The 27,822-nt window shown below is 41.7% G+C and overlaps 1 protein-coding gene across 2 annotated transcripts in view; it reads right to left on the bottom strand.

The window, feature by feature from the left end:
• LOC122555747 (integrin-linked kinase-associated serine/threonine phosphatase) overlaps positions 1-26,147 on the bottom strand; it is a 33,581-nt gene extending 7,434 nt beyond the window's left edge. Inside the window, exons 1-6 of one of the 2 annotated variants that reach the window (XM_043701828.1) lie at positions 26,009-26,147; positions 25,075-25,181; positions 24,168-24,261; positions 22,657-22,744; positions 19,796-19,917; positions 13,810-13,929 (exon numbers count right to left, since the gene is read on the bottom strand). In XM_043701828.1, coding sequence (XP_043557763.1) covers positions 13,810-13,929; positions 19,796-19,917; positions 22,657-22,744; positions 24,168-24,261; positions 25,075-25,181; positions 26,009-26,073 — 596 coding nt within the window. In that variant the 5' untranslated portion in view covers positions 26,074-26,147. Of the gene's footprint in view, positions 1-13,809; positions 13,930-19,795; positions 19,918-22,656; positions 22,745-24,167; positions 24,262-24,901; positions 25,182-26,008 lie in introns of those variants that run through there. The other variant, XM_043701829.1, reaches the window with a different exon arrangement.
• Positions 26,148-27,822: the final 1,675 nt, after the last annotated feature.

The following is a 27,822-nucleotide window of genomic DNA, read 5'->3' as shown; positions in this document are numbered from 1 at the left end:
CCCACCAATCCTGGCAACATTCTCATAAATCCTTTCTGAACCATTTCAAGTTTTATAACATCCTTCTTATAGGAAGGAGACCAGAATTGCATGCAATACTCCAAATGTGGCTGAAGCAATGTCCTGTACAACTGCAAAATGACCTCCCAACTCCTACACTCAATCCACTGACCAATAAAGGAAAGCATAACAAATGCCTTCTTCACTATCCTATCTACTAAGACTCCACTTTCAAGGAGCTATGAACCTTCACTCCAAGGTCTTTTTGTTCATCAACACTCCCCAAGATCTTCCCATTAAGTATATAAGTCCTGCTTTGATTTGCTTTTCCAAAATGCAACATCTCGCATTTATCTAAAACTCCTTCTACCATGCCTTGCCCATTGGTCCAGCTGATCAAGACCCCATTGTACTCTGAGATAACCTTATTCACTCTCCACTGCATCTCCAATTTTGGTGTCATCTGCAAAACTTACTAACCATACCCCTGTGTTCACATCCAAATTATTTATATAAATGACAAAAAGTAGTGGATCCAGCACCGATCTTTGTGGCACACTGCTAGTCACGGGCCTCCAGTCTGAAAAGCAACCCTCCACCACCACCCTTTGTCTTCCAGACAGATCCATATCCAAATGGCTAATTCTCCATGTATTCCATGTGATCTAACCTTGCTAACCAGTCTACCAAGAACAACCTTGTCGAACGCCTTACCGAAGTTAATATAGATCACATTTACTATTCTGCCCTCATCAATCCTCTTCATTACTTCTTCTTCAAAAAAATCACTTCTCTCTGCACTTGCACGCTTACCTTCAGTGACTGGTGTAACAAGATACCCAAGTTTCATTGGACCTTCCCTTTTCCCAATTTTATTGATACGTCACATATATCAACAATTAATCAACTTGTCCAAATCACAGTGAAGCATCTCTACAACTCTGCTGTTCACACTCCCACCCAGCCTTGTTTATCTTCAATCATGGAGATATTATAGTCAGTTCTATCATCTAAATCATTTGTGTATATATATAATGAAAAGCTGAGGTCCAAGCCCTGATCCATTCAGTACCTCACTGGTCACTGACAGTCACTCAGAAAATGACACATTTATTCCTTTTTTTTGTCTTCTGTCTGTCATCCAATCTCTATCCACATCAGTTAAGTAAATTCACCAGACGCCCAGAGAACCATAGGGCTGCTCTCTCATTGGAGAGAGATGACTGGTTGTACACTGTTGGTGCACTACCCTCAATCCCATGCACTTTAATGTTATATGCTAGTCTCTTATATGGAAGATGATCTTCTGAAATTAAGTAAATCACATTCATTGATTCCCACTTATCAGCTCTATAGTTATATCCTCAAAACATTCTAATAGGTTGTAAATTAGTGCTGACTCTGTCCAATTCTGTTACTGTTTTCAAATGTTGTTCTGTTTTCAAAAGGGCAGAATTTGCCTAGCCTGATGTACGACACAGTTGCCATTTACTTTGTTGTATTTGCAAATCAATTTACGAACCATTTCATTTTTTTTGTTTGTGCAACTATTCCTCCTTTGACAGTATAGTGAATGTCAAAGGTAGGGAGATAATGTGGAATCAGACAGTACAGAAGAGGCCCTTCAGCCTAATTAGTCTGCACTGTCAAAAACTTATTTAAATCTACATCAGCTCCACACTCCAGCAACGTGCCCCATAGTCTTGAATGTTATGACATTTCAAGTGCTCACCCAAGTACTTTTTAAAGATTGACCATGATGTTATTGGTAGCCAAGCTGGCTGCTTTATGGCTGGAAACTTGGGTATCTTGTTACACCAGTCACTGAAGGTAAGCGTGCTTTGTAAGTTAAAGTCGCATGAACAGAATTACATACATTCAACAGCTAAGTTTAGGAATCTGACGATTGGTTTATGTTCTGAATTGTCTCAAGTTTGGTAATGGACCACATCCCATATTAAGCTTCTGCCCAGCCTCCCATCCCTTGCCCCTGAGTAATTTGAACAGCCATTTCCTCTATGTGCAATCTGCTCGATCTGAAACAGCAGTCACAAACATCAACAGGCTCCTGCCACAGCAGGGCGTAAGATGATTATCTGGCACTGCCTCGCAAGCAGGTGAATGAGTCCCATATTTACACTTTAATGCTAAACCCAATTGAATGAGCAACAGAAATAGACATTTGTTGAGCCCGTCACTGCACATCATTTGCTGTCATGAGGAAACCCACAACAACTTGATGAGCATAACAAGGTGAGGAAATACGGGCTGTGCTGATGTCTGGTTGAGACAGGCAAGATAATGTAGGGCTCCCATCCATTCTCACTCTCTTTTTCCCCTTTCCTCTGATACAGAGATGAAGTATCTGATATGACAAATACTTTTTCAACATGTTATGATGCTGTAGCCACAATTTATAAAAGGGACTAAGAATTTGATTAACTTTAAAATGGTTGGTGTATTTTTCTTTTAGCTCCCTCCAGACACTTGGTGCAGTGTCTTGAAAGTCAGCATTCCTCTTGCAACTCACTTAAATCACACCCTTCACACTTGGGCCTAGCACGATTCGATTCTATCTAGGTTAATAGGGTAGTGTACTCTAGTAGATGCAGCCTAAGGATGGGAGCTCAATCCCGAAGGCAAGTTGTAAAAATGAATAAATTAGGCCTTTCTAGGCTGACACCAGAAGGAAAAATGCTGCAAACAGATATCAGAGACCTCTTGTGTGTGCATTCATCAATGCCATTAGTGAAGACAGTACTTTTGTTTTGTGGACTGAAATGAGAACCCCAGCTTTAAAACAGTTCTTTCAGGAATTGCTGCATGTTGCGAAAAGTAAGTAATCTGACACTGATGGTAAGCATTGTACAAACAGCAAATCTGCTGACCACCATTATGAACATACCGATCATCTCTGCAACCCACGAACAGGAGCCACGGAACTGTCTTCAGCCTTCCTTCACTCATAACCTACCTTTCTGTGAGCTTGCAATAAAAGGGGGAGATTATAAGGGGATTACAGTTGTAATTTGCTGTGATATATGCCAACAGTTTATAACTGTTTACTTGGAACTACAGTCTAATTAATTCTAACAAATAGTACTTTTTTTAAAAAAAGTAACCTGGATCTGAAAAATCAAGTAAATTAGGAGATTTTGTGTGCTTAATTTAAAATCTTTAACTTTTGTGACCAATCCAGAAATACTGGGGCTTGATTTCCAGTGCACTATCCCAGAGAGTTGTGACCTGCTCTTACCTGGTCTGATCTAGAGGCGAAAGTGAGGATTGCAGATGCTGGAGATCAGAGTCACAATTACAGTGGTGCTGGAAAAGCCCTTCATCAGGCATGAAGGGCTCCTGCCCGAAACGTCGATTTTCCTGTCCCTCGGATGCTGCCTGACCTGCTGTGCTTTTCCAGCTCTCAACTTTGACCTCAACAGCTTAATGATCTTGGCAAGTACTTTAACAAACCATTTAACAGCATAAAAGAATAAAACTACCCTTTAAGGGCCAGGTATTAAATATGTTCCCCACGTCTTGAAGAGTAGTATTTTTAAAAACCATGTCCAATGGAAGTAGTAAGTGATTAGTACTCAGAACTGGGAATCTGGGTTCATCGCTAATGCTTTTTTTCTGAGTCCAAAAGACAATGAAACCAACTGTAGTAGCACAGTGGTTCAGTGGTTAGCACTGCTGCCTCTCAGTGCCAGGGACCCAGGTTCGATTTCACTCTCAGACGACTGTCTGTAAGGAGTTTGCACATTCTCCCAGTGTCTGCGTGGGTTTCCACTGGCTGCTCTGGTTGCCTCCCAGAGTGCAAAAATGTGCAGGTTAGGTGCATTAGTCTTGTGAAATACAGGGATAGGGTTGGGGGACACATGTGGGTGGGATACTCTTTGGAGGGTTGGTATGGACTTGTCAGACCAAATGGCCTGATTCCACACTGTAGGGATTTTATTCTACTGATGCTCATGCTTGCTAATTTAGGAAATGTCAAAAAATGAATATGAGATTCAGTGTTTAAAAAAAAAAGGGTACTTTTTCTTTTGATCCTCCCCTCCTGTTGTTTTGGCTTCCCCGCATTATGTGTAATCCCCATCCGGCAGTCTTGGGCAGTAGGCTGCCTTTCCTTATTTGAAATAATCATTGCCTGGCAGCTAGGTGGACCAAAGTTACCTGCCATGTCACTTCAGCTTTCCAGTTGCCTCTGTCCTGTTGCAAGTTGGCAGAGGCTGCTTCATAAATAAACAAAATGCCAACAACGCTGATCATTGCAATATCATCAGCAAATATGCCTCCTAACTTGACAGCAGAAGAATTGTCATTAATGAAGCAACTAAGAGTGGTAAGACTCAGACAATTCCCCGAGGAACTCCAAAAGTAATCTTCTGGATTTATGATTTGCCTCTGATAACAATGACAATCCTTTTTTTGTGTCAGATATGATTCCAGTCATTGGGAGATTTGACTTTAGTTTTTCTAAGGCTGTCTTAATAGGAAGGGCAGCTATTCTTGCCCACTCTTCTGGCACTTCGATCTCGCGTCAATTTATGAATCAAAAATTTATTTATATCTGGACCAAAACAATTCTTGGGGAATCCACACTGAGGTTTACTGACAAGGGTATGGTGAGTAGATGTTATTTGATGTTATTCAAATGGGAAATGAACCAAGGACAGTAATTGGCCATCTTAGACCAACCTTATTCAGCATGGTTGAACATGCCTGGGCAATCCCCCATCACATTGGGGAGATGCCAATGTCATAGTTGTACTTGAAGAGCTTGGCTAAGGTACATTGCGTGTATACACGTCTCAGTATTATCACCAGGAGATTGTCAGGATGCCAAGAGCAATTCCCTTGAATGCTTGGAGTTTAACACGCAAGTGCAAAGGAAAAGGCTGAAAAGTTTGTAGGTGTTATTCGCCTAGAGTGCCCACCTCAGGACCCGATCCTACTTGGTCTTCTCCCATCAATGCAAAGTTGCTAGTGCCCTGTCAACTTACAATGCGACATTAAGAGATGACTGCCTTTTAAAATGCCCACAACTCATCCATATGTATTCTTTTTCTTCTGACTTGACGTTCTAAACTACTGATTGTGATTCAAAAATGGAGCAGTGAATTCAGTAATAACCTGCACTGTCTCAAATGTGAAATTCACAAAAATGTCTTTGAAATATCACCCAAGATTTGTGCAAACCTATGATTTTGATGATGATGTCAAGATGGCTGCATTCTGTTTTCATTTAGGGTTGTGTGAAACCCCTTTTGATTACAAAATCTTTTCACAGTTCCAACTCCATGATTTTTGTTTTACGTCCTTCATGCAGTTGCTTTAATTTCTTTCAAAATTGATCCTAAAACCAAATGACTAAGAATCACCTTGGAGGGATGGTTTGATCTGGGAATTCTGTTTAAACCTTGTACTTACTTGGGTAAGTGGTATTATAACTAGACTATTAATTCAGAAACTTAGCTAATGTTCCTTCAGAGAAGGATATCTGCCATTCTCACCTGGTCTAGCCTACATGTGACACCAGACCCACAATGTTGTTGACTCTCAAACCAAATGGCCTCGCAAGCCACTCAGTTGTAACAACTGCAACAAAACATCCACTAAGAAATGAAACCGACGGACCACTTGGCATCAATCCAGGCACCAGAAATGACAATGGCAGAAATAGCCCTGTCAAACCTGCAAAATCCTCCTCACTAACACCTGGGGGGCTAACGCCAGAATTGGGAGAGAGCCGTCTCAGAGACTAATCAAGCAACAGCCTGACATAGTCATACTCGTGGAATCACACCGGCAGGACAGAAGTTGCAGTACAGTAGTACACAGTCAGGAGGAAGTTGCCTTAGTCCTCAACATTGACTCCACACCCCACTATACCTCTTGCTGATTACCACGTACTGTCCTCTCTTGGATGATAATTGGGTACTCCTCCATGTTGAACAACATTTGGAGGAAGCACAGAGGATGGCAAAGGTGTAAAATGTACTCTGAGTCGGGGATTTCATTGTCTACTGCCAAGTGTGGTTCGGCATCAGCACTACTGATCAAGCTGGTCTGGTTCTAAATGACATAGCTGCTGGGCTTGGGCTGGGGCAGGTGGTGAGGGAACCAACAGGAGGGAAAAACATATTTGACCTCAACCATATCAATCCACCAGTTGCACATGCATCTGTCTAGGACAGCTTTGGCAAGAGTGCCCATCACACAATCCTTATGGAGACAAAGTCCCACCTTCACATTGAGAGTAACCTCCGTATTGTTTGGCAGTATCACTGTGCTAAATGGGACAGACTCTGAACAGATCTAGCAATTCAAGACTGGGCATCCAAGAAGCACCGTGGACCACCTAAAGCAGCACAGTTGTACTTCAGCACAAGCTACAACCTCATGGCACAGCATATCGCCCACTCAACTATTACCATCAAGCCAGGGGATCAACCCTGGTTCAATGGAGAGTGCAGGACAGCATGCAGGAGCAGCAACAGGCATACCTGAAGATGAGGTGTCAATCTAGTGAAACTATCAAACAGGAACATTGCACGCCAAACAACAGATAGCAAATGATAAGCCATCCTCCAACCAAAGGATCAGACTTAAGCTCTGAAGTTCTGCTATATTCAGTCATGAATGGTGTGGATAATTGAATAATTTACTGCAGGAGGAGACTCCACAAATATCCCCAATGATGGAAGAACTCAACACATCAATGCAAAAAATAAGGCTGAAGCTTTCGCAATAATCTTCAGCCAGAAATGCCAAGCAGATGATCCATGTCAGCCTCCTCCAGTGGTCCCCATCATCACAACATCAGCTAATTCAGTTCACTCCATGTGATAGCAAGAAGCGGTTGGAAGAACTGAATACTGCAAAGTACATGAGTCCTGGCTACATTTTGGTAACTGTACTGAAGACTTGTGCTTCAGAATTTGCCACTCCCCTAGCCAAGCTGTTCCAGGACAGCAAATAACATCTGGCATTGACTCAACAATGTGGAAAATTGCCAGGTCTATCCTGCATACAAAAAGTAAGATAAACCTAACCAGCCTAATACTGTCTCATCAATATACTCTCATAATGGAAGCTATCAACCACCGAGCTATCAAGCGGTACTGCTTAGCAATACCAGCTCACTGATGTCTAGTTTGGGTTCTGCCCTGGTCAGCCAGCTCTTGACCTTATTATAGCCTTAGTTCAAACATGGACAAATCAGCTGAATTCCAGAGGGGAGGTTAGAGATCGACAGCCTTTGACATCAAGGCCGCATTTGGTATTAAGGAGCCCTCACAAAACTGGAATCAATGGGCATCAGGGGCAAACTGTCTGCTGGTTGGAGTCATACCTGATACACAGCAAGATGGACTTGGATGTCAATGGTCACTCTTCTCAGCTCCAAGGCATCTCTGCAGGAGTTCCTCAGGGTAGTGTCCTAGGCCCAAACATCTTCAGCTGCTTCATCAATGATCTTCCCTCCATCAGAAGGTCAGAAGTAGGGATATTTGCCAATGATTGCATAATGTTCAGCACCATTCACAACTTGTTAGAGTTTGAAGCAACCCAAGATCTGGACAATATCCAGGCTTGGGCTCACAAGTGGCAAGTAACAAGTAACATTTATACCACACAAATACCAGACAATGACCATTTCCAATAAGAGACAATCTAATCACTGCCCCATAACATTCAGTAGTGTTCCTGTCATTGAATCCCCAACATCAACATCTTGGGGTTACCATTGATCAGAAATTCAACTGGATTCGCCATACAAATATAGTGGCTTCAAGAGCAGGTTGGAGGCTAGGAAAACTGCTGCAAGTAACTCACCTCACCATCATCTACAGAGCACAAATCAGAAGTGTGATGGAATGCCTCCCCACTTGCCTGGATGGCTGCAGCTCCCAACAAGCAGCTTGATACCATCCAAGTAAAACAAGTCAGCTTAATTGACATCAAATCCATAAGTATCTATTCCTTCCACCACTTAGTCCACACTGCTGCTATTGAACATATCTACAAGATGCACTGCTAAATTCACCAAAGATCCTTAGATGGTGCCGCCAATACCCACAACTACTACCATCTAGAAGGACAAGGACAACAGATATGCGAGAACACCACACTCCAGTTCCCTTCCAAGACACTCACCATCCAAAGTTGGAAATATATCACCACTCATTCACTGTTGCAGTGTCAAAATCCTGGAATTCCCTCCCTAATGGAATTGTGGGTCTACTTATAGCACAGGGACTGCATTAGTTCAGCAACTCACCATTACCTTCACAAGGACAACTAGGGACCAGCAACACATGGTGGCCAGCCAACAATGCCTACATCCCATGAATTTATCAAGTTTATTAGGAATTTTAATTTTTGATAGATTTAAATATTTTTATGATGATCTTACTGCCAAAAACAGCACAATTCTTGTGTGCAAATACAAAGGAAATGATGGAAGTTATCTTGGATCACTTGAGCTACTGGTATGTCTGAGGTTGAAACACTTATTAGTCTTGTGGCTGATTAGATACTGGGTGATTATTATTCCATTTTTAACTAAGGTGTAGCAATCCTATTTATGTATCAAGTGTTCAGTCAGGATGCTGCTGATAATCCAAACTCTGTGGAGTTAAGGGGTCAAGAGCACACTAAAATAAATTTCCAGCCTACAAAACATTTGGGTGAAGTGAAGTTTGTGAATGAAATGTGTCCATTTATGACTTCAGACTGTGTAGTCAGTGGATCAGGCAATAGTTCGTAAACAATAGGAGATTATTTGGCCATTTGAGCTTACTGTGCTATTTAATAAAATCATACTTGATCCTACTAGTCCCAACTCTACTTTATACCTGCCCTGATTATCCCACTTGTCTATCAGCACTGGTTGGTTTTTGAAATTCTCTTATTCAATCTCTTGGAGATGAAATTGCTCTTCACCTCCATCTTAAATTGATGACCCCTTATTTTAAAGCACATTCTTTTAGTTCTTCACTTTAGAAAACACCCCCACAGAATCTTATTGAAACAGAAAAGATCACCTCTAATCAGCAAATTTAGCCACTAAAGATTCAGATCCTTCATCTACATTATCGACATTGATTACAAATATCTAAGGTGCCAGCACTGACTCCTGGGTTACTCTACTACTTACAGTTCACCAGTCTGAAAAGGATTCTATTTTTTATTTGTTAGTCTATCCTCTAATCCCAACATAATGACCTTTTATCTTGGATAGCCAACTTTTATGTGGCACCGTATAAAAGACCTCACGGAGATCCAAGTAGATGATCATCTCCTGATTCCCACTTACTCACTCTGCTTGTTAAATGCTTAAAAACCTCAAATGATAAATTTGTCAAACATGACTTTTCTTGCACAAATCCTTGATTTTGCCTTATTGAAGATTTTCTAAATGTCCTGCTCCTACCTCTTTGCTAATGAATTCTAGCATTTTCCCAAAACCAGCCTATACTTTCCTGCTATCCACCTCCCTCCATTCTCTAATGGGGCCGTTACATTTGCTGATCTGAAAACCTCACGGACCTTTCCAGATGTGGGAAAATTTGGACATTAGAATCAATGCATCCATTATCTCTACAGAATATATAACTCCATTAGTCTTCTTACTACTTTTTTCTCCAGCAATCGTGATAAATTTTAAGTTCTTCCCTTTGCACCTGCTTTTTTTTTTGAAAAGCTATTCTTGGGATGATTTTGGTGTCTTCCACCACAAAGATATATATGAATATTTAATCAATGCCATTACTACTACTTTCTTTTGTATTCTTCAATCTTAGTCAGAGACTAAAGCTTACTTTTGCTATTCCTTTCCTTTTTATACACTTTAACAATCTGGTTTTATATTTCTTGCTAGTGTTCTCTCATTCTCCAATTTCTCCCTTCCTTGGTCGTACTCAAGTCATCCTTTGCAGTTTCTAAAGTTTTTTCGACCCTCTGGGCCACTGCAAATCTTTGTGCTATTACTTTTTCAATTTGATACCATCTTTTATTTCCTTAGTTGGCCACGCATAGTACTTTCTTTCTCAATGGAATCTAACTTTATTGAAAGTTAGTAAAGCTTCTGCTTAAATATTTGCCATTGCTTCTCTACCATCGTGAGTCTTAACCTATTGCCCCAGTCCACTTATGAGTCAAAGTTGTCCAGCACCAAAATAAACCCATTGATCCAACCCATCTGCATCGACCTGTCATCCTAACTGATCCAGTCCCATTTGCCAGCACTTGGCCCATATCCCTCTAAACCCTTCCTATTCATACACCCATCCAGGTGCCTTTTGAATGTTGTAATTGCACCCGCCTCCACCATTTCATCTGGCAGCTCATTCCCTACATGTACCACCTTCTGCATGGAAAAGTTGCCCTCAGGCCCTTCTTAAAACTTTCCGCTCACCTTACACCTATGCCCTCTAGTTTTGGACTCCCCTATCCTGGGAAAAAAACCTTGGCTATTCACCCTTACCATGCCCCTTAAGATTTTATAAACCTCTATAAAGGTCACCCCTCAGCCTCCGATGCTCCATGGAAAAATAACCCCAGCCTATTCAGCCTCTCCCTGTAGCTCAAACCCTCCAATTCCAGCAACAGCTTTGTACATCTTTTCTGAATCCTTTCAAGTTTAACAATATCTTTCCTATTAGTAGGGAAGACCAGAATTGAATGCCAACACTGACTTCATATTCTTGTAATTATCTTCAAGATTTCAGTTTCAGATCCATAACTCTTACCCTCAAACTGAATGGGAGATTCCATCATGTTATAACCATTTGTGCCCAGATGATCCTTTACTCTGAGATCTTTAATTAATCCTGTCTCATTACACAATCATGTTGGATCGATTCCCTAACATACTGTTCTCAGAAACTGTGCTGAATACACTACAAACTAATCCTCAGGCCACCTGTGCCAATTTAAATTGCCCAGATTCTATGAATATTAAAATCACCTACGAGGGCTGTAGTATACTGTCGTACAGTACAGCTACTGTCCTACAGTAGAGATGTTATAAGGGGGCTATAAACTACTTACAACGGTGACATTTCTTAAACTCGCTTACTGGATTTGGGTCTCGCTGGTTGGGCCAGCATTTAATACCCGCTCACTGGTTATCCTTGACAAGATGGTGGTGAGCTGCCTTCTTGAACTGCTGCAGTCTATGTGCTGTAGGTAGCTCCACAATGCCATTAGAAAGGGAATTCCAAGAATTTGACCCTGTGACAGTGAAGGAATAATGATATACTTTCAAATCAGAGTGGCGGCTGACTTGGAGGGGAACTTTCAGGTGGTGATGTTTTCATGTACCTGCTATCCTTGTCCTTCTAGATAGAAGTAATTATGGGTTTGTAACATCTGTGGATCTTTGGTGAATGCGTGCAGTGCATCTTACAGATGGTACATACTGCCGCTACTGAGTGTTGGCGATGGATGGAGTGAATGCTTGTGGATGTGTTGCCAATCAAACAGAGAAATGAGAGCATGGAATTAAAATGCCAAGAAAGCGGAAACACAAGGTCATGCTCGCTGATTTTTTTTGTTCATCCAGTTAACAACAGATCTCCACACTAATAGTGGACACCACATTGTGAGCAATAAATAAGGTATAATAAACACACAAATCACTGCTTCCCCGCCTGTGAATATTTACAGCCTTGGATGATGAACTGGCCAGTTAAAAAGGTAGATGCCACATTTCCTGTGCTTGCATGGAATGGGCCCTGGGATTGGGCGGCACGGTGGCACAGTGGTTAGCACTACTGCCTCGCAGCGCCAGAGACCCGGGTTCATTTCCCGACTCAGGCGACTGACTGTGTGGAGTTTGCACGTTCTCCCCGTGTCTGCGTGGGTTTCCTCCGGGGGCTCCGGTTTCCTCCCACAGTCCAAAGATCTGCAAGTCAGGTGAATTGGCCATGCTAAATTGCCCGTAGTGTTAGGTAAAGGGGTAAATGTAGGGGTATGGGTGGGTTACGCTTCGGCGGGTCGGTGTGGACTTGTTGGGCCGAAGGGCCTGTTTCCACACTGTAAGTAATCTAATCTAAGAGATGGTACAACACAAATTCAGTCAGGCAGGAATAGGCTGAAACAGTTTATCTACCATACTAGTCCTGTTTGTGGATCTTGGGGAGGTGGAAGTGGTGTATTTGGGATTGGGCAACTATGAGGTGGGTAGCCACAGAGGGAAGATCTCCAGAGGAAGTGAAAGCCAAATGACAACTATGGAAACAGCAAGTTCATGTTTGGTGACAGAGTCATGGTCCTTGGAGAGGCAGGAAGCAGTGCCTGAGAGTTGGCACTCAGCCTCTGCAATTGGTACACCATCCACCAAAAGCACCAGCCTTGACAGTAGGTTTGATCACATTACAGTCCTACCTGAGAGAAAGACGTGCAGCAAATTCAGATGGAGGCAGGTTCGAGCAGCAGAGACATTTACATGGCTAATGTCACTCTGATTGTTCTCAAATAAAGGATCAAGAATGGGCAAGAGACCAGAGAATGGGTGATATTTTTGCCACACAATTTCTTCTGCCAAGGGTACCTTTCTTTGTTCTCCCTCTCCTTTTCAACGATATAAAACCCATCACATTTGTACCTTTCATGTCTGGTGCAGAATCATATCCGATTTGACAGGTTAACTCTGTTCCTCTGTCACACAACACTACTTCACTGTTTTCCCATGAGGGATGCTGCATCCCCAACTTGAGATGGCGACGCAGGAAGTAACACATGCTGCCCACTGTACTGCTGTCTAGGGAAGATTCAGGTTGACACAGGGAACCTGCTCACTACGTGTTCCTTCAGTCCCAGACATTTCAGGCACAAGGGGAATGAAATCTCAAACCTCTGACCTTTTGCAGGTTTCTGACTCCCTTACTGGAAAAGGCAACGTGTCACTCTGATGGATCTTACCTTTTCCATGCCAAATGCCTCTATTGCTACACTACAACTGTGGGCTGCAATCATGCATCGTGGTATTGGCTTTTCTCTTTGTTCACAACACAGATTCACTCTCATAAAATGTCCCAGCTGGTTCCGATATGCAGAATGTTTTGTCTAGCTGGGTACCCAAGGGTAGAGTTCAGGCTATGCAAAACATGAAGGTATCCTCTATGTTTATTTTCTCAAATACAAATTATTTGCATTTCCTTTGTTCCACTCAAATTTTAACAAGTGTTTCTTGGCCCATCTTGTTTAATTTAATGATCAAAATAAAAACAAAGACGGGTAAATAAACCAGAGAGAAACTATGGACAATAAACAGTAAACCACTATTTAAGATTAATATTTGGAGACTTTGGGACAGTTCCTGTTCACTGCAGTGCAAACAATATCATTATTTTCCATCTTGACGATGGCTAGCTTGTAAATATTCTAATTCTACATAGTAATTGTTTTTGTTCACTTATCCACCTATGTTTAATAGATCCACTTGATTATGTTTTGAGCTATATAGTAAGGGAAGCACTTACTTGCAATGCCTTCTCAAGCTGAGGAAAGTCATGTGAGGTTATGTGAAACAATCACTAAACTAAAAATTGAGGAAAAAGGGTTTGCACACCAAAATGAAATCAGCAAAAATCACTTAGATATTGACAGGCACTGCATATCCTACTTAGTCAACTGCAAAAAAGGTGCAGATTCTGAATCCAACCTGGAATTTAATAAAAAACAAAAATCTGGAAGGAAAGCTTTTGTTGCATTGGATTTGTTTAACACATCCTCGAGTAATGCCAGTGATAAACAGCCGCACTAACCTTATGGTAGAAACTACCCATTGTACTGTACCTGTCATTGAGCGTTAACTGACAGCGCCTAATGTCTGGTATTGATATCACGCCACAGTGCTTGTACTGTCCATCTCCAATGGAACGTGACACCTCCAATACGCCCATCACCCGACCATCTCTGGGTAGACAAAAATCAATATATCAGCCCCTGGTCAATAAACACACAAAATAAACAAATTTTGATTTCATTTAATTTACTATTGTCACATGTGCCTGGGTTCTGTGAAAAGTTTTGTTTTGCATGCAGTACAGGCAGATCATACCATACCAAGTGCATTGGGGTAATAGAACAGAGTGAGGAGTAAAATGTTACAGCTGTGCAGAAGGTGCACAAACAGTGAGATCAACATTAAATTTGAGACGACCATTCAGAAGCCTAATAACAGTGGGGAAGAAACTGTTCTTGAATCTGTTGCTACATGTGTTTAAGATTTTGTATCTTCTGCCTGATTGAAGAGGTTGGAAGAGATTATAACTGAGGTGGGAGGGGTATTTGATTATGTTGGCTGCCTTTCCAAGGAGTCAATGGATGGAAGGTTGGTTTGTGCGACAGGACAACAAACCCACTTCACATCATGATCATTAGTTACAATGCTTGCAGCATTGCTTAGCCTATCATTTGGGCTTGCCTCCTTCCAGTAACACATACCAACCACATCGCAGGGCTGATTCTGTGACCGCGTGGGAAGCAACAGCCAAATGAAGAACTGTCGTCAAATTATGGGCTTTCACCTGGGGCCAGAAAATCAGAGGCAGTGGGGCACAATTACCCCAGTAGCATTCTTTATGAAGGTTCAAGAACGGAATCAGATTATATCTCATCATTATCAATGACTTGTTTGAAAAATACACAATTTTCTTCTTTGCTTTCTGCAGGCAGTGGTCAATTTCCCAACTGATATGTCTCAGGGAACGTTACATTGTGTACAGTCATGAGAAGATGAATGCTATGATACATTTAGCCAGGGGACACAAATAATTGCAATGTCAACTCCTACTATACAGAGACAAAACTCCCCTAAAAACTTTTTGATACGATGCTCACAGACGCATATAAATGGACAAACACCGAGCAGAGTTGAAAAACCCCAAAACCTTCCTACTCATCACTGACAAATTCTGGATTCCACAAAGCCACCAAATGGACATAAACAGAATACTGGAGCTCTATTACTGAAGCTACAGAGATTCTGAAGAATATACTGAGATTTTATCATGTTTGCAGCATCAAATTCAATCCTCCCCCTCATCTCATGGACGGTGCAGGAAGCAGAAAATCAGCAACTACATAGTGGCTCAGTGGTTAGCACTGCTGCCTCTCAATGCCAGGGATCTGGATTAGATTCCACCCTCAGGTGACTGTCTGTATGGAGTTTGCATATTCTCCCCGTATCTGTATGGGTTTCCTCTAGGTGCTCCAGTTTCCTCCCACAATCCAAATATGTGCAAGTGAGGTGGATTGGCCATGCTAAGTTGCCCATAGACTGCAGAGATGTGCAGGCTAGGTGGATTAGCCATGCGAAATGCAGGGATAGAGGTTGGGTCTGGAAGGTCAGCGTGGAGTCAATGGGCCGAATAGCCTGCTGCTACACTCTAGGGATTCTACAAAGAAACTGCACTGGCTCAAGAACCCTGCTACTGTCCTAGCAACCAGTCAGTCTGTTTCTTCTGCACAGATTAGACAATTACATTAATAAGAAATGATGTGAGGTGCCGGTGTTGGACTGGGGTGGACAATGTTAAAAATCATACAACACCAGGCTATAGTCCAACAGTTTATTTGGAAGTACTAGCTTTCAGAGCGCTGCTCCTTTGTCAGGTAGTACCTGATGAAGCAGCAGCACTCCGAAAGCTAGTACTTCCAAATAAACCTGTTAGACGATAACCTGGTGTGTGATTTTTAAATTAATAAGGAAGAACAATTTAAGTGGAATTAAATTTTGAATAATTTATATTCTGGAGATTTCTGCCAATAATCCAAACTTCAGAATTTCAGTGTTAAGAGATGGATTACATTTGCACGAGGTAAAATAATAAATGTTGAGTTTGCACATTCTCCCAGTGTCTGCGTGGGTTTCCTCCGGGTGCTCCAGTTTCCTCCCACAATCCAAAGGTGTGCAGGTTAGGTGAATTGCACATGCTAAATTGCCCATAGTGTTAGGTGCGTTAGTCAGGAGTGACTGTAGGATAGGAGAATGGGTCTCGGTGGGTTACTCTTCAGAGGGCTGGTGTGGACTTGTTGGGCCGAAGGGCCTGTTTCCATACTGTAGGTAATCTAATCTTAAATAAAAAGTAAACAGCAAAGGAGCTGAGCTTTTTAACAATGGAGGGAACACTACGGGATAGTGGAGTTTTGGCTCCTCCTACTGGAGGAAAAAGAACACGAACATTGAGCATTCACAGCAAAACACCAGGTCCTGTAGAAGATTGAAGAAGTGTGTTTATAAAGTAGTCACGGCTAACACAAACAGGAATCTAGGTGCAGAGCGATGGATAAAGTGAATACTGAATAGCTAAGGCAACTAGCCTAAAAGCATTTAAGAGGGAGCTATACAAGTTCTTAAGCTAGAAAGGAGTGGAACAGTTAATGGAATGGAATAAAGGAAGTTGAGGGGAGGATTGGGGGCATCATTAATACCAAGACGTAATAGTTGGGTGGAATGGCCCATTTCAGTGCCGTAAGATTCTATGAAATCATTGTTACTAGCTAAAGGAATCAAAAGTTTTCGGGACAACAGGGTTCCGAGTTGGATAATCATGATATTGAGTGGCGGGGCAGGCTCAAATGGTTAAATAGTAAACTTGTATTCCTAGTTTCTATGTTTCTAGTTTTACTGGCTGCAATAAAATTAGTCTTGTGCTGCATGCAATCGTGTTTGACGGCTGTGTGGAAAAAGTGGATGATTTTATTCCAAGAGCAGACTGTTTGTTTTCCCAGTGTGTAATAACACACCCTCTCACTGGGTGAGCATAACACCGAGTGTTGCATTCCTGTCGCACTGATGCCCCTCAGCTTGACAAACCTGACATCAAAAATTTCACTGAATCAAGAATTTATTTCTACATAGGACGACCTATCAGACAGCACCACTGTATATTGATGGGGTGATTCACAGGCTGCGTTGTCGAGTTTTCCAGAACTGAAAGCCTACCAGCTTTGTGATAAGGTTAATAGAACACGTACATTTTCAGACAAATAACAAATCAAGGCAAGACCTGGAAACTAAAGCACAGAGGAGCTCAGTGTTGATCACCATACATGTCACTTTCATACATCATGACAGGAAAAGCTGAAAAGCTTCCAGATTAGCCAAGTGACAAGGAGGAGAAGGTGAGGACTGCACATGCTCGAGATCAGAGTTGAGAATGTGGTGCTGGAAAAGTCCAGATCAGGTAGCATCTGAGGAGCAGAAGAATCGACGTTTCGGGCATAAGCCCTTAATCAGTCAACAGGAAGTATAGAGTCCAGCACAGTGCTTAAAGGAACTCTCTGCAGCATTAGCTACACCAGTGGGATACACAAGCTTCTATCAAACATCTACAGAGCCAAAAACATCAGCTAACAAAAAAAGAGAGTCAAACTGTGCTCTAATCACAACATCCGTATTATAACAACATGGTGATCATATCTGCCTGACCATCAGATATCCACAAGAGTGGACATTATCCATTCAACAATTTGTCCATGTCTCCATTCACTTTACGGTGTTAAAAAAAAACCCTTTCACGTAGCTTCTTCGTAGCAACAAATGCCATTAAACCAGGAATTACACAGAGTGATTCCTAGTTTATTCTGGACAAGCACCAAATATTTTGCTCTTCTATAAACACCCTTAAATGCATAAAACGTCTTAACGCACTTAACTGGAGTGTTATCAAACCCATAGGTAAAAACAAGGACTGCAGATGCTGGAAACCAGAGCCTAGATTAGAGTGGTGCTGGAAAGGCACAGCAGGTCAGGCAGCATCCAAGGAACAGGAAAATCGACATTTCGGGCAAATCCCTTCATCAGGAATCGAGGCAGGGTGCTTGCAGAGTGGAGAGAACTCTGCAGGCACTCTGCCTCGATTCCTGATGGAAGGGCTTTTGCCCGAAACGTCGATTTTCCTGCTCCTCAGATGCTGCCTGACCTGCTGTGCTTTTCCAGCACCACTCTAAAAATCTGTTCTCAAACCCACACTGAGTGGCATAAGATGTGACAAAAGAAAGAAGTAAGTTTTATTTTGGGCTTTGGATTTTAAGATAGAGACAGACAGATGTGGATCAGTTCTGTTCCGGGAATTGTTTAAAACAAAAGGTCATAAAGTCATTTGACCTAACTGCATCAATTCTAAGAATGGCACTTGACTGCAGTCACATCCTAAGAGAACCACTGTACTGCCAATGGATGCAATGTTTATAATGCCGAGTTTACAACAGACTGAAAAGTCATTAGTTGAGTTTTGATTTCAGAGCAGAAGGTACAAGGTCTCAATTCAAAATAATTAGTTCAGTTCAGCCCAGAAAAGAAAATATCTTCTCCTGGCAGGAAGATCAAGCTTTTAGTTCAGGGTAAGCAATCATACTGGCCGAGTATTCGTGTTTGTAGAGCCTCCAAGCTAGGAGTACTTAGCTGAAATAAACATATTCAGTTCCATCAGAAACGTAAAAGATTCACGAGAGCAGAATCAGAAAGGAATCGTAAACTATCTCCGTGGTCCAAGGAATAGAAACTGGGAGAAGTCACAGATAAGCGTGAATTTTCTTTGGAATTGCGTATTGATAACATCTGTTGTTGAAACTTCGTTTTGCTGTTTGTGTTAAGATCTTTCTAACTGTTTAATATATGAGTATATATACATTGGTTTTCTTTTGCTCTACTTATGCTATTTTGTTAAAGAACATTTGCAGCCTCATTTGAATCACTGTGGTAACAAACTGCAAAAAGTTAAACACATGATCTATCAAGCGAGGCTTCATTCTAAGATCTGATTTGTCCTGTACTACCATCAGCTGGGAGCATAACAAAAAGAACATTGGAACAGATGACCCATAAGCTTGCTCAAAATGGTAGGTGTTAAGCAGTGCTTTAGAGGCAGCACAGATAATGAGGTGGGGTGGTTTAGGGGGCAAGTTACAAATTTAGGCCCTTGACATCTGAAGATAGGACCACCAACGATGAAATGAAGCAAATCAGGACATTTCTTAACCAGGAGCCAATGAAGGTCAGTCACCACAAGGGAGATGGGTAAACAGTATAAATTTTGAGTGATGTAAAGTTTAGAGAGTGTCAGAACTGGGAGGTTAGCCAGGAATACATTGGAATAGCCAATTCTAAAGCTAACAAAAAGTATGGAATTGGATTTCAGCAGATTCAGAGCCCTTAAACATTATGGAAGTGAAAAGTGGGCAATCTTGATGAATAGAGTGACTATGTCATTAGATATTTAACATTGCAACAAATACTGTAAAAAATGCATTAGTTAGTTTAGCCTCTCAGTCACCAGTGGGAATAGATGTTATGGAGGTTCCCAAGAACAGCTACTAATTTAAATGGTCTGTAATAGATTTTAGCATCAACTGGTTTGAACTCCAAACTCAAAAACCTCTCACAATTGATCTAAATGCTCAATCATATGCCTTGTTTACCTTTATTAGTTGGTTCCTGGAGACCACTGCTAAATGGAGCTCATTCCACATTCAATTGCATACAACAATATTAGTTGGCTTCTGTTTCTGAATACTGAAGCGATACTTATTCAGAAAATGGAGATTCATTTTGGTGCAGCTTGGCTTCAGCATCTTCAGGACTGTACTGCACCACACACACAGCAGGACTCTGGAAGTATATGACTTTGTATCTCCTTTTCCTTGCAAACTGACCTGATAATTTGAATCTGGTAAGAAAGAGACCGATTCCAGTGCCCACTTAATCTCCTCATGCAATCATGTGCGTTTGATCTGCCTACATTTCTACAAAAATCCTTTAGAATTTACTCCTCACCTAACTGTGCCCCCGGCTTTTTGAATTCTCATCCTCTCATCGTATTGGGTTGGGTTATGTTCTTTCACCAGTGGCAAGGCCATCAATTTCTTGCTGGTCTCATTCACCCGACACAGAATGGCCTGGAAGTGAAAAGCAAAAAATTTACTTCAACAGGTGAAGAGCTATTCCCACTGATGCATCAACTGTTATCGAAACCATGCACAAAACTCACCACATCCGCCCTCAGACTGTACACGCATTGACCCACATATAGCATACCCTGAGATTACACTCATACTGCCCCACAGGCATCACAAAGTTGTATGTACACACAAGGATCGGTGCTGGGCCCTCTACTTTTTGTCACTTACATAAATAATTTGGATGCAAGCATTAGAGGTACAGTTAGTAAGTTTGCAGATGACACCAGAATTGGAGGTATAGTGGACAGCGAAGAGAGTTACCTCAGATTACAACAGGATCTGGACCAGATGGGCCAATGGGCTGAGAAGTGGCAGATGGAGTTTAATTCAGATAAATGCGAGGTGCTGCATTTTGGGAAAGCAAATCTTAGCAGGACTTATACACTTAATGGTAAGGTCCTAGGGAGTGTTGCTGAACAAAGAGACCTTGGAGTGCAGGTTCATAGCTCCTTGAAAGTGGAGTCACAGGTAAATAGGAGAGGTTTACAAAATTATGAGGGACATGGATAGGATAAATAGACAAAGTCTATTCCCTGGGGTGGGGGAGCCCAGAACTAGAGAGCACAGGTTTAGGGTGAGAGGGGAAAGATATAAAAGTGACCTAAGGCGCAACTTTTTCACACAGAGGGTGGTACGTGTATGGAATGAGCTGCCAAAGGATGTGGTGGAGGCTGGTACAATTGCAACATTTAAGAGGCATTTGGATGGGCATATGAATAGGAAGGAGAAAGTGAGGTCTGCAGATGCTGGAGATCAGAGCTGAAAATGTGTTGCTGGAAAAACGCAGCAGGTCAGGCAGCATCCAGGGAACATAAGGGCTTATGCCTGAAACGTCGATTCTCCTGTTCCCTGGATGCTGCCTGACCTGCTGCGCTTTTCCAGCAACACATTTTCAGATATTATTAGGAAGGGTTTGAAGGGATATGGGCCAGGTGTTGGCAGGTGGGACTAGATTGGGTTGGGATATCCGGTCGGCATGGACAGGTTGGACCGAAAGGTCTTTCCATGCCATACGTCTCTATGACTCTATGCCATAGATTACCCAAATTGTTTCATGTATGAGATAAATGTATTGCAAGATTCTCAAACTATTTACTATGACACCAGGTTAAATAGAGAGAGATGTGGAACAAAATGCATTTGCTACCTGCACTGCTAACAGGGAAGTATCTGTACTGAGTGTGTTTAACTGGACAAAATAGAGGTAATTTTCTCTCCATATCCACTCCATTCTCTAATGGAGCTTGAACTGTTCAATAGGACAGTCTAGACACTGTTTCTAACTCAGGATATACTTGTCCAAAAAGATACTGATGTGACAGCTGAGAGAACACTTTACCCTCTAAATTCTGAACTACAGGTCGTGCCTGGACTATTCCAGTTGATAGTTCATAAAGCTAGAGCTAGGCACCTCTGGATCAAACATCAGGTGACATCAAAGTTGCAGCTTTCACAGTTGAAGTTGCCTCAGGACAGCAAGCACTCTTCTTCCCTAAATTTGACTTGCACCTTAAAAAGACATAGAAACAGAAAATAGGGGCACAGAGGTAATACTTCAGATGATCTTTCCTCTGAATGAAGAATGGTAGACCTGAAATATCAACTCTTGTTTCTATCCCCGGAGACGCTGTGTTATCTGTTGAGTATTGACAGCATTTTCTTTTATTTCAAATTTCCAGCATCTGCAGTATTTTGCTTTTAACAACAACAACAAAAAAGACATGCCTGTTTGGGATCAGTGTAAACCTCAGCGAGCAGAGCAAACACAGAGTGGGTGCAGATTAACACACACAAATGCAAAATATCCCACAGCAATCACGACACTTAAAGGAGGAGCTGATGCTACACAGCACGTAGTCATAGATAACAGTTATCAGTATGGGTCAGACGGGTGTCAGTGCACTGAAACTATTTCAGCCAGCCTATCTTCAAGTGCTTATCTTATATCATGAGCCTTGCTACATAAAGGATAATAGATAGCTGCAGAAACATTTAACTCTTCATTTAAAATCACACCTGGCTTAAAATCCCCGAAACACTAAACTTTAAGATATTTGGAATGCAGAGACGGTAAAAGCAATCTTTCTTTCTGTTGTATCAACATTCTGCTGTCTGGTATGAGAGTCATGCACTCCTACCACTGCACACTGGCAATGTAAAAGGCTGATCACCTACAGTCCATCCATATTCAGTGCAAGTACAATGTTCCCAGAGGAATCATCTGTATTATACAGACTCCCTTGTGGTTAAATAGAGCTTCAGGCACAAAGAACAGCAACATAGAGACAAGGGGTAGGTAGGGTGTGAAAGAAAATAGAAAAAAAAGAGAAAATAGTAGACATGAAAAGTGAAATTGGATGCCCAGTTAGAGAGAGAGAGAAAAACAAGTGAGGCAGAGAAAAAAAATAAAGAGATAAAAGGAGAGAGGGAGAAGAACACCAAAGAGTCAGAAAGAGAGAGATTTAGAATGAGATATATGGGAAGGGAATGAAAGACAAAGGAAGATACTCAGACAGAAGGAGAAACAGAAAATGAGAGCGAAAGGAGGAGGCAACAAAGGGGGAGCGAGAGGAGAAATGAATGAGGAAAGTAAGAGAGAAAAAAAATGGATTGTTATGTATTAACAGATTAGGATATTCCCAACCCAGATCAGTATTATTTGCAAGAATGTCATACCTTGCTGTCACCAAGATTTGCAACATATAAATCTTTGTCCACCAGCAGGACACATGTGGCAGTAGATCCATCTTTCCAAGCGGGTTTTCTGCAGAAAGAGAAGGCATACAAAAATGAGTTCATTGACCTGCATTTATGGAAGGTTTTATGCAGTACATGATTTTGGAGCTCTATATAAAATCTGTCAAATAAACCAACAAACCACATGTGAATAGCAAGGCATCTTTGGGCACTGCCAAGAGGATGCAGGGGAAAGTCAGGATAAAGAGAAAACACTCCTGACATAAAGGTTGTGACTGAGCAGAGAAGCAAGATTCACAGGAAGTAGCTCTGAAGATGTCTCCTGTGGACAAAGAAGCCATGTGCTTCTCATTTGCCGGCTGCGGCACGTCACCCGAAATCTGAAAGATGTCAGAGAAAACAAATCCAACCATGGCAATAAATGTGCAGACAGATGACTGAACAAATCAAATAAACAAAACAGACTTCTCACAAACCATGCAGTACAAGGAGCACTTTGGGGGTCTCAGCTGTGCCTGGATCTTAACAGAAGCCTAAATCCTCTTCTAGTTCTTGGTCCAGTTGACCACTGGCAAGATGCCTGAAACTTTCACCACCCAATTCCGATATAAATTAAACCTTAACCAAAGCATACCAGAGGAAAAAAAAAAGGAAAAATAGACCAAACTCCAAAATACAATCCATGCAATCATAGTAAACAAAGTCATGGAATCACAGTAAAATTATCTGTACTACTGCCTCTCACTTTACAAGCCTTGAAAGACAACTCTTCCCTTCTTCTGTACATAGGGGCTGACTCGTGCTCCACTGTGGCTGCACTCCAGAATTTAATTCAATAAGATACTGCTTACGTGCTAACAAAGAAAACGGGGGATGGAGTTTTAATGACATTGCCAGTACAAAACTGGCTAAATGGGGTCCACTCCCTCCACCAGCAACACTCAGTATCAGTAGTATATACCATCTGCAAGATGCACAGCAAAAATTCACCAAAGAAGCCTAGATAGCACCTGCCGGATCCATGACCACTTCCATCTTGAGAAGGGCAGCAGGTATTTGGGAGCACCACTGCTTTTAAGTTCCCCTCCCAGCCATTCACCACCTTGACGTGGACATACATGTCCATTCCTTCACTGTTGTCAAGTCAAAATCCTGGAATGCCCTCCCTAGGCGCACTGTGGGTTTACCTACAGCGCATGGGCTGCAGCAGTTCACTACCACCGTCACGTGGGTAACTAGGGACAGACAATAAATGCTGGCTAGCCAGTGATACCTATGGCCCACAAGTGAATTAAAAAGAAGACCACAGAAACTGAAAAAAGGATTCAGTGGATAAATTTAATAGAATCTGGCAACAAGTTAGACAGTTCTGGAATATTCCCAATAAAACTCCAGTCCATGCTAAGAAAATGGAATATTATAGTTGGTGTTAACTATCCTTTTGGGGATAGGTAGGGGAAGGGCAAAAAGGGCAAGTAACGACTACTCACTGGCTTGATGCCTGCTTGAGAAAGCCCTCATCCGTCTGCTTGAAGGTCATTAGAAGGCATTTCTTAATAGTCTTCTCTATGCTACTCACTTCTCCTATATAGAGAATAAGTGGAAGAAAAATGTCATCATTCTATATGAAAATATCTCAATTGAACATTGGGTTCAAAGTTCACTCCTGCTCAACGCCTTCAAAATATCAACTGGAATAACAAAAACAAGGTTATGTTCATCCTGCATGTCCTGGGCACGCGAGCCTCTCAGCTGAAATCTCTTCACGGAAAGTTTGTTCTGGAAACTTGCAGCAGATCACAAATAGATGATCACGTTGGACTCTAAATCTGGAGTCTCGCGTCTTGGACTGAGAGCAATGTTAGAATCGTACAGCAATGCCTATAAGACCTTTAGACACCAGGAGTCAAAATAATGAAAAAGGCAATTTCTACTGAACATTTTTTCCTAACTATTGGAATTATTTATTGTTGGAAAGGAGCTCTCTCATCAGTGACTGAGCATCTCCTTTAAAATTAAAATTAAATGAACATTGAACAGCTGTACACTGGAGAAATCCTTCTAGCTAACTCCTCAACAGTAAAACAACAATGGTAGAGATTGGCTATTCATTGGCAAGCTTTGTTATGTAGTCAGTGAAAAACATATCAATAAGTTGTGCTGTAAAAACAGTACTCCTGTCTGATCAACAAGCATCTTCTGGAATAAAGCCACTCTTACCTACCAGAGAACATCTTCAGGGGTAAACTCCACTCACATCTGATCAGGTTGTCATCTCCATGACTAAACCAGCTCCCATATAGTCAGTCCTATAAGTGACTGGATACCAGCTGGCCTACTGAGCTTGGATTTTAGATGAAGTGTTGGAGTTCCTATTTTCTGTAACAGTGTTGTTACCTTTGGGGAAGTTCCGGGCAAGAGTGAGGTGAAGGTTCTGTGCTGCGTACTTGGATGCTCGTACTCCACCGTGGCCGTCGAAAACAGCAAAGTAGGAGAGCCGAGAGCTAAACCCGAGGCAAAGGCAGAGAAGGGAAGAAAAGGAGTTTTGAGAGAAATGACAGCTTCGCTATTCAGTAAATCGTTCACATGACAACAGTTCAGTTCAATTTCATTCACAGAACACGAATAGCCCATCCTGGCTGCCTTGAGAAAAGTAGCTTGGAAGGCCTATTCTGAGTTAACCTGGTTGGTGTGGGACTGGATTCAAACATAGGCTAAACCAGGTAAGAATAGCAAGTTTTGAGAGGTCAGAAGAAAACTAACTGCTTTATTTTAAAATGACAATATGACAGCTTTATGATCACTTTTACATTGCTATATTTCATTTCTTTTTTAAAAGACATTAATTCAAATTCATTCATTGTCACCAGGAGTTTACAAACCAGTGGCATAACTGTTGCAATGCTGTACTCACCCACTTAGCTTCAGGGACTAGTGTTTCAATGGCAAAAAATCCCCGTAGGTGTGACAGTGCCACAAACTACATTGCACAGAATTAATATATAGGATTGGACTGCACTGTGTCCATGCTGGCATGCAATACAAGGTTAAGGATGGGGGCGAGTTTGGATTTAGGTCTATGGTGATCCCAAAAGAGCAGAGAACTAGAAGGCCTTGTCTTAAACTGCCCTTGCAAAGTGAAAAAAGGAAACAGCAGAGGTTAAGAACAACTCTCCAGTCTCCAATTCTGCACATAAGAACTCCCTAGATCAGCAAAAGTAGTCTGTCACACAGTAAGGCTCCTTCCAGTCTGCCAGTAAACTGTACCATAAATCAATGCTCACTCTGTAAACATAAAAGTTGCTCTGCTTTCTGTCACTTCAGTACTTACACTTCTGAGGATAATTGTGCGAAGTACGATGTGAAATCATCAATTATAACGTGTGCATCCTGCATTTCCTCTCGTTCACCCTTTCTCTCTGCAACATAACCCTTCAAGGTGACACATCCTGAAGGAAAACATCAACAGAAAACTTTTTAAAATCTGCAGATGTTGGCAGAATATTTATCACAACTGTACAATATCTCTCTCATGCCCCCCCACCCCATGTTAAATAAGTTCTTCTCTCCCTCTATTGTTTGGCCCCCTCCCTCTGCTTCTCTCCTGAAAATACTGGCTAATGTTTGGGTATGGTGACTGATTAAATAGGACCTTTACAAGATTAAATGTTCTAAAGATGCAAAGAAAAGTTAACATCAACCTGTAAGAAGCAAATCAAGACAAGCAATCTAAAGCTTAAGTAAAGATTGATTTTGGATGGGAATTGTGTGGTTTACAGCTTAAGTGCAACAACAATTAAAATCAAGGGTGACCAAGAGGCTAACATTGAAGCAGCATTGAGATCAATGATGGATATTGGAAATCCGGGTCGTTTAAAACTGTGTTTTCTGTGTACTGTGTAGCACAGAGTTCATTAAAGAGCTATTACAGCTGTGATTAACTGTCGAAAATTCTAACATTTGAAAACAAAGAAGAATTACGGAAAACATGGATTATGATATTGATTGGACTAGTGCCAATTATTTATCCGGTGCCAAATGCACCTTATTGTCAGTATATTGTTTTTGAAAATAGGTAGATTTTTTACTTGGAAAGAACGGAAAACTGTCAGATATAGACAGGCAAGGGGACAATGGTCATCTGACGTCATGTGCTGCTGTCCGATGGCCGTTGGCCACAAGTTTTCTGACAATTGATTAACACGGCCTAATTTCCTTTCCCCTGGAAATAGGAGATACCCATAAGTGTTCGAGGGCAGGGACAGTTCTCATCTCGCAGACTTTGTAGGCAGCAGGTATTTTTGGGTGGTCACCATGCAGCAGTTGTCATCGAGCAGTCCTCATCAGGCAGACAGACCAGAAGAAAGTAGAATGACCCAGGGAAGAGTTCCTTAACTCCTCAGCTAGAGAGCAATATGCAGCCCTCACCACCTTAATGCCAACCAAGACTGTCTGCACTAATAGTCTGCGTGTCCTCTGGCATCAGTAAACCATACCCATTATCAAGGATGTATACTCTATTAAATTAACTAGTGTGTAATATCCAAACTGTTCCTTCTTAAACTCAATAAACCATCAGAAAATTGTTATAAATTGTCGACCGCCTCTATTAGGTAACTGTGATTGTGAATCCCCTGAAGTCAACACTGAGGTAAGAATAGGAAAGACCCTGAGGGGAGCTAAAAAACAAGAATGAGGAGTGAAGGGTCTGATGGTAAACTCCTACTCTTATTTCTTATGCTCTATTCTCCTTTTCACCATCATTCTTAAACCCTGATAAAATATTTATTTCATGCTTTTGCTGCTCCTTCTTAGCCAAATGTTCATTCTCACCCTAAATGCTTATCCTTTCTTTATTCATTCGTGGGATATGAGGATCGTCAGCTGGGTCACAATTCACTGTCTGTCCCTGGCTACCCTTGAGAAGGTTTGGTGACAGTGAAGGAACAACGATATATTTTGAAGTCAGAATAATGAACAGCTTGGTGGAGAACTTGCAGATGGTGGTATTCCCAAGTATCTGCTGCCCTTGTCCTTCTAAATGGAAATGGTTGTGGGTTTTTGGGAGATGCTGTCTGAGGAACTTTGACGAATTTCTGTAGTTCATCTTGTAGTGGTACACACTGCTGCTACTGAACGTCAGTG

The sequence above is a fragment of the Chiloscyllium plagiosum genome, chromosome 13, assembly GCF_004010195.1.
Source record: "Chiloscyllium plagiosum isolate BGI_BamShark_2017 chromosome 13, ASM401019v2, whole genome shotgun sequence".
In the NCBI taxonomy this organism is placed as follows: Eukaryota; Metazoa; Chordata; class Chondrichthyes; order Orectolobiformes; family Hemiscylliidae; genus Chiloscyllium; species Chiloscyllium plagiosum.
Note: the sequence above shows the minus strand (reverse complement) of the source record. Positions and strands in the feature narration are given on the sequence as shown.